This window comes from Salvia miltiorrhiza, chromosome 1 (genome assembly GCF_028751815.1).
Source record: "Salvia miltiorrhiza cultivar Shanhuang (shh) chromosome 1, IMPLAD_Smil_shh, whole genome shotgun sequence".
Classification (NCBI taxonomy): Eukaryota; Viridiplantae; Streptophyta; class Magnoliopsida; order Lamiales; family Lamiaceae; genus Salvia; species Salvia miltiorrhiza.
The window spans coordinates 19,131,488-19,145,362 of NC_080387.1; the positions used below are offsets into that span (position 1 = coordinate 19,131,488).

The 13,875-nt window shown below is 34.5% G+C and overlaps 2 protein-coding genes and 1 long non-coding RNA gene across 3 annotated transcripts; all 3 read right to left on the reverse strand.

Moving 5' to 3' along the window:
* Nucleotides 1–5,547: 5,547 nt before the first annotated feature.
* On the reverse strand, nt 5,548–7,500 carry LOC131006881 (uncharacterized). Its single transcript, XM_057934029.1, has 2 exons — nt 6,423–7,500; nt 5,548–6,271 (listed from the first exon to the last, which is right to left on the reverse strand). The coding sequence occupies exons 1-2, from the start codon at nt 6,708–6,710 to the stop codon at nt 6,110–6,112; spliced, it is 450 nt and encodes a 149-aa protein (XP_057790012.1). The 5' UTR covers nt 6,711–7,500; the 3' UTR covers nt 5,548–6,109.
* Nucleotides 7,501–7,636: 136 nt separating this feature from the next.
* LOC131006882 (stress-response A/B barrel domain-containing protein HS1-like) lies at nt 7,637–9,755 on the reverse strand. The gene is made up of 2 exons (XM_057934030.1): nt 9,463–9,755; nt 7,637–7,899 (listed from the first exon to the last, which is right to left on the reverse strand). The coding sequence occupies exons 1-2, from the start codon at nt 9,600–9,602 to the stop codon at nt 7,710–7,712; spliced, it is 330 nt and encodes a 109-aa protein (XP_057790013.1). The 5' UTR covers nt 9,603–9,755; the 3' UTR covers nt 7,637–7,709.
* A 998-nt stretch (nt 9,756–10,753) lies between these two features.
* LOC131006883 (uncharacterized) lies at nt 10,754–13,390 on the reverse strand. The gene is made up of 3 exons (XR_009095804.1): nt 13,328–13,390; nt 11,314–11,375; nt 10,754–10,794 (listed from the first exon to the last, which is right to left on the reverse strand). It is a non-coding gene; the product is annotated as an uncharacterized LOC131006883 (long non-coding RNA).
* Between the last annotated feature and the right edge of the window lie 485 nt (nt 13,391–13,875).

Below are 13,875 nucleotides of genomic sequence, written 5' to 3' on the forward strand. Positions count from 1 at the left end.
GACATAGTAAGTAGGAATTGGGGTATGTCAGTGCGTAACACGGTATCCTATAACTCGTTGGTTAATAGGGATTAATTGATTATTGCGTCGAGGATCAGAGATTAAATTAGTGTGGATTTATTTGAGCTGAATTACCTTTCTATTGATTTATTTCAAGAGTTATTTCTATTTGATTTGTTGCATTCTTAGTTTTAATTAATTCTTCTCAAAATTAAGGCGTGGTGGCATCACCGTTTTTATAGATTTAGGAATTTGAATGATTTTTAACTGCTCTCTGTGGGATCGACCCTGCTTACCATTATACTAATTTATTTTGGTAATTCCGCATGAATTATTTGGTGGTTGGCGACGTCCACCAAGAACACTTAGAAAGAGACGGAAAAGAGCCTCACTCACTCTGCTCAGGAGGATATTGCTAACTTATTAGCAGGTTAGAGGAACAGGTGAGTCAGGGGATGCAAATGCTCGTTGAGCAAGTGCCGCTTAAGCGTGGACGGGGTCGTCCTCCAAAGGGTATGGAGCGTCCGCGCGTGCCACAGGTCCTAGAAGATAGCATCAAAGGTCGCCTCCAAAATGCGTAGGAAATGGGTTATAAGCCGAGGGACTTCATTGTTGATCATAACAACAGTGCTAATATGCGAGCTATGAATAATATCGCCACTGGACGTTGGTCGGATGAAATGGAGTTGGACGACTTTCACACCAACATGGGTTTTCCTTATTATTAGGTGTTTTCTATGATGTGCTGCAGCCTCGTTGGACCTTTTACTAGGTTGTCCTGCGCATTTTGCTTGATTTTTTGTATCTTTTGTTTGACGAGCTCTTTTTCAAGTCTTTGGCCCTTAGTCTTCTTTATTGTGCCTTCAATGATTCTATTTTTCCTTTCTCTTTTATATAAATCTCAATTTAATAATACTACCTAAAGACATGGTACTACCGAAACCGAGCTCTATATATATATATAGGGTTAGCTTATATTGAGATTTTAAATATTTTGAGATTTTGATATATATATATATATATATATATATACATATATATATATATATATAGGGGAGGGCTAAAACAAGAGCATTTCTTAAGATATAAAATAAGAATCATTTTCAGCCCTTAGATCATCAAGATCTACGGTTGATTCGTAATCATGTTGGATGAATTTATGGTCCTGAGTTCGAATCCCAAATGTAGCAGAAATTTATTTTTCACAATTCATACCTTTATACAACGAATTCATATGTGTTCTACATAAAATTCATACATTAAAAATTGCTCTTATTTCTTATTTCTTATTTTAAGATGTGCTCTCACGGTAGCCCCGCCCCTATATATATATACACAGTGGCGGACGCAGAATTTCTATCAAGGTGTGGCAAAAAAAAATTATATCAACCGAAACTAAATATATATACAAATTATCTATGAAACTCAATCTATATTTGACCGCGATGATTCGTCGTGATTTGAAACTCATATACAATAGCATCATTAGAAATTTAGAAACACAACTAAAGCATTTGGTAGGTAGGATAAAGCTTATACTGCTTACTTATTTTGAGTTAACTAAGCGTTTGTTACCATAAATACATTAGAGGAAAGACTCGTTTAATGTAAAGGTCTTAAGTTTACTATTCATCTTTGGAAAACAAATCTCACATCCACCTTAAGATAGCATGACAAGTTTTAATCTTAACTAAAATCTAGGATATCAAACAATCAATGAATTATATATGTTTCATGTCTTAAATACCAAACACAAATATTAAAGACATATTTATAAATAAATAAATAATAAGTGGTAATATAGGTATTTCAAATCAAAAATCAAGGGGTGACAATTGCCTTCCCTTGACTCTATGTGTGTGTGTGTGTGTGTATATATATATATATATATATATATATATATATATATATATATATATATGGAGTGGTTCTAGAGAGAACTACATTATTTGTGAGAACGTGAGAACTATCAAATCTAATATATATACATATATATATATATATATATATATATATATTAGTTCTCTCTATAACCACTCCATATATATATATATATAGGGAAGGGCTAAAATAAGAACATTTCTTAAGATATAAAATAAGAATCATTTCAACCCTTAGATCATCAAGATCTACGGTTGATTCGTAATCTTGTTTGATAGATTTATGGTCCTGAGTTCGAATCCCAAAGGTAGCAAAAAATTATTTTTCACAATTCATACCTTTATACAGCGAATTCATACGTGTTCTACATAAAATTCATACATTAAAAATTGCTCTTGTTTCTTATTTTAAGATGTGCTCTCATTGCCACTGACTGGAGTATCTCTCTATAGACTAGTCAAATAGTATAAAGAAACTATTACTCATCTCAACTGGTAAACTATTCTCAATCTCTTTAGGTTAGTTCAGAATCTCATTCTGATACTTTCCTCTCGATTAAATCACAACTCTTCTCGAAGAATACTAATAATATTCCTAGAACCTTGTGCTGGAAAAAATTGCTCATCTTCATGTGTATAACTTAATGAGAAAAACTCTAAGTTCTTGTGTTATCCAAACTCTTGACTTAGGTTAATATAACCTTCATACCATTATTATTACTAATTATCGGATTAATACTAAGATAATATCATTAAGAAAAGGTAAGGTGTTAAAATAATGCTTAGTAGTCAATTCGGGTCTTTCAAGCTCTAAACGAGATAATATTCAAAAGTCAATTTTGGTCTGACTATCTCTAAATGAGATGATGCTTACTAGTCAGTTATGATCTTTCGAACTTGATCTTTCAAGCACCAGATGATGATGATGCTCAGAGTTTGACGGTTAGAAGTTAAATTCTTATTTTTCCGAAGCCTCTAATTCCAAGTTAACTTTTTAATAATAATAATAATAATAATAATAATAATAATAATAATAATAATAATAATAATAATAATAATAATAATAATAATAATAATAACTTATATAGAAGGGGTATTTTTATTCTCCTAATAAAAAAATGAACATTTAATTGTCGTGAAGTGGTTGAAATTAATACTTCACCCGTCCACAAAAATTACAATTTTATTACTACTTCCATCCATCCATGAAATAATCTTTCCTTTTATGAAAACTACTCCTTATAGTTTAGAAACAATCCACCCGGATGGCCATAATGAGGAATGAAAATCAATTTTTGGCCCCTAATCTTAAAAGATCAAATTCTGGCCATTAATTAGGCGGTATGCCTATTATACCCTTTTTACTTGCGTGACCCAGCCCAACCATCTTCTTTAGATTCAGTCCAACCCTCTCTCTCTCTCTCTCGTCGTCGATGAAGAGCCAATTCTTGCCCTCTCTCACACTGATTCCAATTTCGTAGCCACCGTACGCGTGATTCTCCTATCTTCCTCTCTCTCTCTCTCTCTCTCTCTCTCTCTCTCTCTCTCTCTCTCTCTCTCTCTCTCTCTCTCGCCCCCGTCGATGAAGAGAGGCGATTCTCATCTCTCATCTCTCTCTCTCGCCGCTTTCGACGAATTTGTAGTGATCCGGCGAGTTTTGATACGAGATTTTATTTGCTTTTTGTTTGTTGGTTTATTTCATGTGGTTCATCTTCTTCACATCGTGATTTCTTCATTCTATTGATGTTGTTTCTGTATTTGTGCTGCGCGTATGGCCTTTATGGCATTAATAGTGCCATAAGTGTCAGAAGGACCATTTTAAACACTTCCCCATTGGGTTTAGATATTCCATTTAGGGTTAAGATTATCCATTTAGGGTTTAGATGATTTATTTCGGGTTTTTGTTTGTTTGTTTATTTCATGTGCTTCATCTTCTTCACATCATGATTTATTCATTCTATTGTTGTTGTTTCTGTATTTGTGCTGCACGTATGACACTTATGGCACTATTAGTGCCATAAGTGCCAAAATGACCATTTTACTTCGATGGGTAAACTTTTTGGTGGGTCCCTTTGTCCAATCAACTTCGGTGGGTCAACTTTTTCAGTTTATACACATCTTTCAACCATTTATTAAAACTCGTGTCCCCAAACCACACTACAATTTTTGTGGACAAGGGAATATCGTTTAAATTGTACCCCTAATTTAAATTGATCAAATCTAATTAATTAAAAAATAATTCATACAAAGAATGCCCACAAGCTATAATTATAAATACAATGTAAAATAATAAAAAATCACGATGTAAAATAATTTCCATGAAATCTCGCTAGATTACACGCTAATATATTTTAATGAAAAAATAAATACTTTGTCACATGTAATGTCAATACTTAATTTTTGGGTCTTGGACGATTGTCAATGTCCTACAAGGCCAAACGCTAGGTATGAAGACAATATCACATCTCGCTAGCTTAATCGCAATAAAATTTTCCATAATCGCAACCAAAAGAAAAATAATAAATGTAGGTGTGGTAGAGAAGACATTGTTAAGATTATAAATAATAAAATGAATCAAGAAAATGATAAATCTTATTTGATCAACTTAAATACTCCCCTCGTCGTCGTAAATGTATATAATCTGTTATTTTCATCTGTCCTCATAAAATATATCCAGTCTATTTTTAGTAAGTTTTTTACTAACAACAAAGTGGGACCCTTATTCCACTTACAACACATTCAATTACTCTCTCCGTCCCACTCTAAATGTCCCATTTGCTATTTTGGGCTGTCCCACTCCAACTGACCTATTCCATTTATAGAAATAAAATTAGGTTTTGAACTACAATTAGAAAGCCCATTTAACCTTAAGAAATGAAAATAAAATCCCATATCCTAATTAGGGTTTTATAACCCCGCCTCCTCATTTAGAACTCTGACTTTCTCTCTCTTAGTTGGTTCTCTCTGCAACTCTTCATCTCCAAATCTCCGCCGTTCCTTCGCGCCGCTGTGATGTCTTCGGAGTCTTTCTCTGATGCGGTGACCAACCCCTACCCGATATCCCTTCAATTCGAGATCTGTGATGACATAGTTTCGCAAAAATCGACAAATCGTGACTCCATGGCTTTGCTCGTCGATTTAACTCTAGCCAAAGTTGAGGCTGTTTGTGCACGCATGCGTGCGTGCATATGACGATTGGAAGCTGCCCTACACCAGTCGGAGGTCCAAATTTGGGGCTCTCTTGCATTCGTCGGCGGTTGTGAGATAGAACCGACTGAAACCATGTCTGAGACGGCGGAATTTCGCCGATTCTTGTTCTGAGATCGTGCTGGAGACTGACGGTATGCAAGGATTCTCGGATCTGGAAGAAGTTGTTCTGGAGACGGAGGGGATGAATGAGATGGCTGAGGTCGTTGAGGTAGAGAGAATTCCATGGAAAAAATCAGAGGTGTTGCAGAGAATGCTCCAAATCCTTCTTCCTGCATATTTGACCCATGGTTAGATCTTTCCCTTTGGTACCTTGTGTGCTCTGTGTTGGCTGTTGGAGTCTTTGTGGTCTTCGGTGGTTGTGTGCTGAAATGATAAGATATAAATGCTCACCTTTGTGTATTTGTTGGTTCGTTGGTTGTGTGGCTGCCTGACTAGATGTTGCTTTGTTTATGTGCGATTGAGGAAACATAAACACTTTGCATTTCTATTAAAAATCCAGAGATGCAATTACATATAGTTGCATTTACAAAAAACCATAGGAAATATGCTTACATTGCATCTTCACTACAAAAAAAGCTATCTTCAAAAAGTGGAAAATGTGCATTCACATCTTCAAAAAGCTTGCATCTTCATCATTTGCATCATGAACCATTCAAAATCCATGTGTTTCTTGGAGTATATCCATGCCCTGAGTGGTTCCCATGTGCCCTAAATGTGTTAATGCTTGCTTGACCAAATCTACATCAACTTCCAAGTTCAAAGGCAGTGTGCCTGCTCTCATCAAAACCCATTTTCTCATGTGTGGCAACTTGTAGCAGTTCTCTCCTCTTACCTTCATAATTTCGATCATACACCCCTGTAGTGATAAGAAAACATTATTTAAGGTATGAGCTGATAGTTCTTCAAAAGACTCCTGAACAGCCAACACTAGATCATCAACTGTGTTGCATGATTTCTCTGTCTGTAAGGATTGTACAACCCTGAACCAGCCCAGATCATTCACATTTGTGTCTGGGCTGTTAGGGTGGTTTTTGTACCAATTCAAAGTGGAACCCATCCTTGTCTGCAGCCTCTCTGAATATCGGGTTTGAGTTGCTTATATGGGGCCGTGCATTGTCTTGTTGGATGTAAATATGTTTGCTTACATTGGCAGGCCATTTGGCTTTTATAGCTGGTATAATCTGCATTACATTTCATTCCAAAGAAAGAGCATTACATTTCATTCCAAATAAAGAGCATTACATTTCATAAAATTAAGAGCATTACATTCAAAATCTACACTCCCATTAATTTAGCACCACAATTCATGCATTTATTTACATCCTGCCATACCTGATTCACTAAGCAGTCTCTCACTACCTCCTTAGTGGCAGACTGTATTGGCTTGGTCTCCCATGTGCCTGCTGGTATGTTCTTGCTTCCTCTTTGTGCTGGAAATTGATGTGTGAAAGGGAATATCCCTATTTTTCCATAAAACAACACTGAACCATCTTCATTAAAGATTGGCATGCATACCGCACACATAAACATCACTTTTGTGATGAACTTCTTGCTCTTGCAAGTCCTGTGAGGCTCTGTCTCTCCTGGAGCTAAGTAGAATCGATGCATACCTTTAGCCATATAGAACTATTTTTCATCAATATGAACTGTGTTATGCATGCTCTTGAACCTTAGCACATTCATTATTCTATCAAGCTCTATAGCCTCTAGACTGAATCTAAGCCTTAGCAACTTATTCGGAGCAATAAGGTCTGGTCTTATGGCCGATGTGTAAGCTTTGATTAGCCCCCTTGCAATCCACCTGCCCACAGTGCTCTTAGAACAGCCAATACCTTGAGCTAACCTCCTAATCGTGGACCGCTTTATTAGCTCTAAGCTTGTGATGAGTTCCATGTCAATATGCACCATTTTTGGTCTGTTTTTGTTTCCAATCTTTGCACTTTGAAAATAAACTTCTTTACCTTGATTTTTTTGGTTTGTTGCTTCAGCCCAAATATGACTAATGGTGCGGTGACTCTTCGAGAACTTCACACAAGCTGCCTTCATCTTTTCCCTTGCCACTTCGCCATTTTTGCTGCCCTCTAAAAGAAAAAGAAGTGCAGACTGCCTTTCTTGTGTAGTCATGTTTTTTTTGGAAGTCATTTTGCTATTTTTGATCGGCCTGCATAGATAGGGAAGATGAAGTGTATTTATAGGAGTTAATGCATTTTGAACCTTTGGAGGGAATTTGTAATTTATGGCACAATCTTGTTTTTTGGTGCCAAATTTTTGGCACCAAAATTTTGAACCTATTCAACTGTTTCAGAATTTATGTTTGGCGCAAATTTGGCTTTTAAGTTTGGCAGCATTTATTCCAACAGTTTTTAATTAAATTTTGCATTACTTTCTTTCTCTTAGTTTCTTTTGTTAATTAGGATTACAAAACTCATTAATAAGGTGGGTACCGCCACTATAACACTTTACAACACATTTCTTAATCTCCATGCCCAAAAGAAAGGTGACATTTAGAGCAGGTTGGAGGGAGTATTTTATTAAAACCCGTATCATTTAGAAATTGATATTTTTTATAAGGAAAGAGAGTACAACCTTATATTATAGTCACACCCTACCCTTGTTAATTTAAGGTTGGACTTTCGTGGGTTGGAAATCAAATGCAACAAACTTTTCTAGTTGAGGCAGCAAGAAATTGGCATAATCGTGATGATGCGGATGAGACATAAACCCAGCAAGACCTTCCGCACTTTCAAATGTTGATTCAAAGACATGAGTGAAACCTTGATGAAAGTTTGCAATGCCCATCTCTTTACCCCTGCAACACCATGAACAATTAAGTGTGATCAATTTTTGTAGTTGTTATTTGAGAGTGCAATTTGAATATCTCACTAAACGACCTAGGGGGTGTTTGGTTTATTTTAGAGTTTATAAGCTCCAATAACTTATAAAATATTTGAACATCTTATAAAATGTAATGTCTCAAACGTTTATAAGTTGTCAAATTATTTGAATAATTGAGTATATGAAAAAGTTTGGAGTTAGATAGATGGACAAATCCTAGTTAGAGAGGAGGAAATTAAAGATAAATGCAATTGGAATGATATATAATGAAAAATAACAAATTATAGCAGGTTTATTTTGTAAAATGATTGTTATTTATAAAATTATAAAAATATAAATTGGGGTTAAAAACTTATTTTTTGAGAACTTATATTGTGTATTTTTATAACCTATAAGTTGTTTATAAAAAGCATATTTTATCTAAACACTTTCAAAAAATTTATAAACTAAGCCTTTTTAACAAGTTTATAAGCTCAACTAAATACCCCTTTAATAAAGACAAATCGAGTTAGAAAGTATTGGCACGAGACGCCGATTCATGAACTTAAGTCGCAAAAGTTCACCTAGCTTACTATTTGAGATCATTTAATACATTGTTGAACAATCATAGTGATGATGACTGAAATATGCACCAGCGCTGTGCTAAACATAACGGGAATATTTCTAGTTATGATTATTATTATTATTATTATTATTGTTATTGTGGTTATTTCGGATATTTGATACAGGATTGCCCTGAACTCTCGGCTTGGCTCAGCTCGGCTCTGCTTTCCAGCTCTGATGGTTCAATTTCAAGATGTAGATTAGAATAATGGGGCTTGTGCTTGATTCATTGGGCTAATGTGACTTTAGGGGTCTAATAGGCCCAAGGGCCTTAAGTTTATGTTCATGCTTATAAATAGGGTCCTTGATGCATAGATTAGGGGATAGTCATTTTTCTAGCCACAACTTGTAAAGTGTAAAATACTCTCAATTATAGTGAAAAACCCCCAAACCCTCGTGGACGTAAGGTCTTCTCGACCGAACCACGTAAATCTGGTGTCGTTTACTGCTTTTGTTGATGGTATTATTTCTCGTTTCACCACATAGTGATATACAAAAACACATGCCCCCTTCGTCCCTTATATATATGTTGATTAAATTTATACAAGTATTAAAAAAAATTGAAAATAAAAATATATAAGTAAACTTTCTAATATGCCCATATTTATTATTTAATGATGAATTAAAGTTAGGGTAAATTAAAGAATTAAATAGAGATATGGAACGGAACGGAGGGAGTACTATATTTTATTAAATATATAAGTTAAGCCTACATAAATAAGACATAAAAAAAACTTATATATACGGAACGGAGGGAGTAGTATGTTTTATTAAGAACTTAATATAATGTGATTTCACTTCACCAATACAACTAAAGAGGACTAATTAATTGCACCAATTCATAAAAGATCTAATTATATCTTTACAATAAGGTTGAAATTCATTATATATTTTATGCATGCGTAAGTGAAGAGAATAAGAATGATTGTAGTACCAATTGAAGGCCTTGAGTGAAGGAAAAAGATCAACAAGGCTGATTAACCGTTTGATGCATTCTTCAATTTGCTCCTCAGTTACTCCTTCTTTGAACTTTGCAAGAAATATATGCTTTGCTTCTCTCTTGCAATCCTCCATCTCTCTCTCCCAGATATCCGTAGAAGCTAGAAATATTTGTTATATTGGGGGTATGGTGCAACTTGCAACTGTCATTATAGTATACAGCTTCAAATAGTTGTATTATTTAAATCCCACATGTGGAGTTAGAAAGAAGTAGTTTTCTAGCTAGTTGTCACCATTATTTCCTTCCCTACATGCTTATAAGGTTTTGATTGTGGTCCAGTTAGGGTGAGCTGTAATATCCCGTTCTTTTAATTTAAGATGTATTCGCTTTGATTGATGAATTATTATGGAAAATAAGGGATAATAATTTTTGTTCTTTCAAATTTCATTATTTTTTACCTGATTTTCTACAAATGAGAATTTCAATATTTTACATTTCTCATTTTCACTTTAAGGAAGGCCAGATAATATTATTACACTAAAAATTGAGGGATAATATTATCCTTTAATGGAGCGGGAAAATATTATTACACTAAAGATTGAGGGATATATAATATTACCCTTTATGGGAGTGAAAAGAATAAATGAGAAAAGATGAAAATTCCTTGTGTAAAAAATGAGAAAAAAATGAGAGAAAAGAAAGCAAACATTTAAAAAGAGAAACTTTTGTTATCCTGTCTTTTTCCATCATAAATTTATCAACCAAAGAGAATATATACATTCTTAGAATCGCACGAAGATTCGCGCTTGGAAAATAAAAATGAATTTTTATTTTAATTGCAACAAAAGTGATTTGCAACTTTTTTATAAATTTATTGTCGCAGCCCGAAAACCCGACACTAGTAATAGTGGGGTACGAGTATCGATACGACTATTTTTAAAGAATAAAAGATAAGAAGAACTAGGTGAACGTCATGCGGAAGCTCACGTAAAAGCATGCTAAGGAAAAACTTCATAAAATTAGCCCAAGGGTAAAATCGTCAACAATTTCATAACTTTTTAATTATTAGGAATTTCACGAACAAAAACAAAACGCGTATAGTTCATTTTTCATAAGGAAGCATAATTTGCAGAGTATCGCAGCAAAAGGCGAACCGATTATATGTATGAAGACACATAACCGTGAGTGTATTGCTTGATCCCCAAAAGAAAACTAAGTATCTCAAACATCAAGACTCTATTATCATAAAGGCAAAATAGTAATTTAATTTACATCATTTGAAACTCTCCCCCATCAGCACCAGTCCAATCTCACTCCCAGCTTAGCCTGCACATTTAGAAATACATGCAGGGCGTGAGTACATAATACTCAGTGGGCAAATGCCGAAAAACAAGAAAGGTGCTCGTAGAGCTATAGGTTTGAAACTTGCCACATCTCAGCAACACACAGAAATAAATTAGTATTAAAAGAATCTGTGCATGCAGTTTTCATAATTAACATCATAAATAAGTGTCTGCAGACAAAGTATACGTCATGTATGTACCGCATCTACAACTCATCATCATAATTAAGGTACTGAGAAGTAGGCCTCCCTCTCAAGTACCGTGACCGGCCGACCCGAAGACGGCTCACAGTCACCTCTGTGCACAAAATCCCGCTTGTGGCAGGACCGAATTCGTCTCATCAGTAGAGGGTAACACACAAGCTCAACATCAAAAATTGGCAAGTCAAACAGTTCTCAAATATCATTTATCTCAAAACATTTGTTAATCTCATAACATCATTATATCATTAAATCATTTTAGAAAGCTCGGATAATATTTGTCTACTCAAAATATTGCCCACCTGAAGTCCTTCGCTTATTCTGGAAAGAAATCAGGCAACTTACTTCTTCGTCTCGCTCGGGCCTTCATATGTCATCATCACATCGTCATCGTCATCGAAGGTTCATGTGATAAAACAAACCTTAGTCAGAAACTCAAATTCTAAATCTAATCTCTTCTTTACTCTAACTTCTCACTCAACGTCTATTTACCCGTTAAAACTCAATCCCTAGGTATACTTGGCTTCTAAGGATTCACACGTCCAATTTTCGACTTAACTCTCAACTCGACTCAAACTCATAGCAAACAAGCACATAAACAAGTATAAGCACTTAAGCATATTAAAAACACACATAGACAAGTCGAAAACAAGCTTTACTCTGCACTGACTCAACTTTAAAATCTCACCAGACTCTGTACAGAACTCTCCTGGGGTCGTAACGCATACCAAAAGAAACCTCTTCGAGTCTAGTTTCATTTAAAAAAACGTAGGATCAAAAACTCCAAGTATTTTAGGAGATATGACGGTTTTACGACAGTCTACCATATTCGGCAGGTTTTAGCAACCGAAAAGTTTGATTTTTGAAAAATAGTAAACGTTGTCAAAACGGTCTGAAATTTTGTGGGTACTTAGCTAGGACACTCAGGTCTCAACCATAAAAATTTGGGTTCCAGAATGCTAAGGAAAGCTACTGGAAACGACGACTCTATTGGCTACTCCCCGAACAATTCGGCAGAATGTAGCAGTTTTAGTATTACATTTTATAAAAATAGCAAACGAAGTCCAAATGACTTGAAATTTTACCTGTGTGCTCAAGACTCTCAAATATACCTACCATAAAAGTTTCAGGGCGTTTGGGTATCAAGAACCCCTCGAAAACAGTAGGTCAGTGTGTCGTGAAAAACGACTCCGAAACATACACACAAGCAAACATGCTCAACTCAACATTTATACAAAGCAAACACATCAAAACTCATTTTAAGCACTTAAAGCACTTAAAAACATTCAAATACATCAAAATACTCGTAATACTCAATCTCGACTCTTTTCTTTCATCATCCACTCAAATCTCATAGAAAACACTTCAACGAACATATCTAACAAATTCCTTTTCAATTTCATGCTCGAAATTTCTCAAATACTCAAATATGATCATTTACATCATATAACTCATTATTCTCATATTTACTCTCTTTTTATCATAAAAACTATATTTATTACATTTTTATGAAAATCCATGTATCAACATAAAACTCTTAGCAAAACATGGATAAAATTCTCATAATGATCATAGAGCAAATTGAACCTTATTTTATCAAGCATCAAACTCACCTCATATAAAAACTCAAAAATCATACAAACTAAACTAAGCCAAAATTTTATTTAGCCTACAATAGACTTAATCAAAAATACAAAGACACTACTATCATGCTTAAAAACATATATCCCAAGCAAAAACACTTAAATAACACATAGACTAAAAAGTCCTAATTTTTACTAACTAACTCTTTGAAATTTTTACAAACACATACAAATCTTTAATCTACTCATAGATCTTTCATTTTTAACCAATCAATCTCACATCAAAACCATCAATTCACCAATAAGGGCATATATACACATATCCCTAATTTTAGTAAACTAACCCACATCAAAAACTCCAATTGACATCATATACTTAAATTAATCCATCAATCATCATCATCTACACCTCATAGACTCATTTATATCATCAATTCATCATTTAACTCATTAACTCAAAAGTTACCATTTTTGGGTAAACTAACTTCCATCAAAGTTTCACATCTCATGACACATATTTCACAACATATATCAAACATCAATATACATCACATAACTCTCATTTTTCACCCCCAAACAAGAAAAGAAAAAGAAAAATTTTGAAAGGGGTGAAGACCCACTTTTTCGAAAATTTGGAAAAGAAAAGGGAGGGGTAATTTTCTTGCTCATCTTTCAAGAATACATTCACATAACATCTTTCAAACAAGATTTTAGGGAAGACATGGTTACTTACCCAAGTTCTTACCAAAGTTTACACTTTCTCACTCTAAATTTTGAGGCTCTTCTTCAAGGAATCTCTTAATCAAATGAGGATAGATAGTGTTTATGGAAAGTTTTAGAGTGATGTGAGGTGTTTGGTAGTATTATTGGGAGCTTCGAAGGTTTGCTCTAATGGTGGAAAATGGTGGAAGTGTGAGGTGAAGAAGATGAGTGTATGTGTGTGTTGGGCGAAAATTGTAGTGAGGGAGAGAGAGATGGCCGAAAATTTTAGTGAGGGAGAGAGAGGAATTTGGCTTTGCAAGATTGGAAATGATCTTGCAATCTTTAAAGGAGATTTGCAAATCTTATGAAATATTTGCTAATTAATGAATGATCTTTCTCTCTCTAATCTCTCTCTAATCTCTACACTCTCTCATCTCATACTCTCAATCTCTACTCTCTCAATTCCATACTTAGCAAAATTGAGACATATAACACATGGTATGGGAGATTAAAATAAAGTGTGAGAAGGGTGATTAAATAAAAATCACAAAACTATGGTAAAGTCACTCATTAATAAAA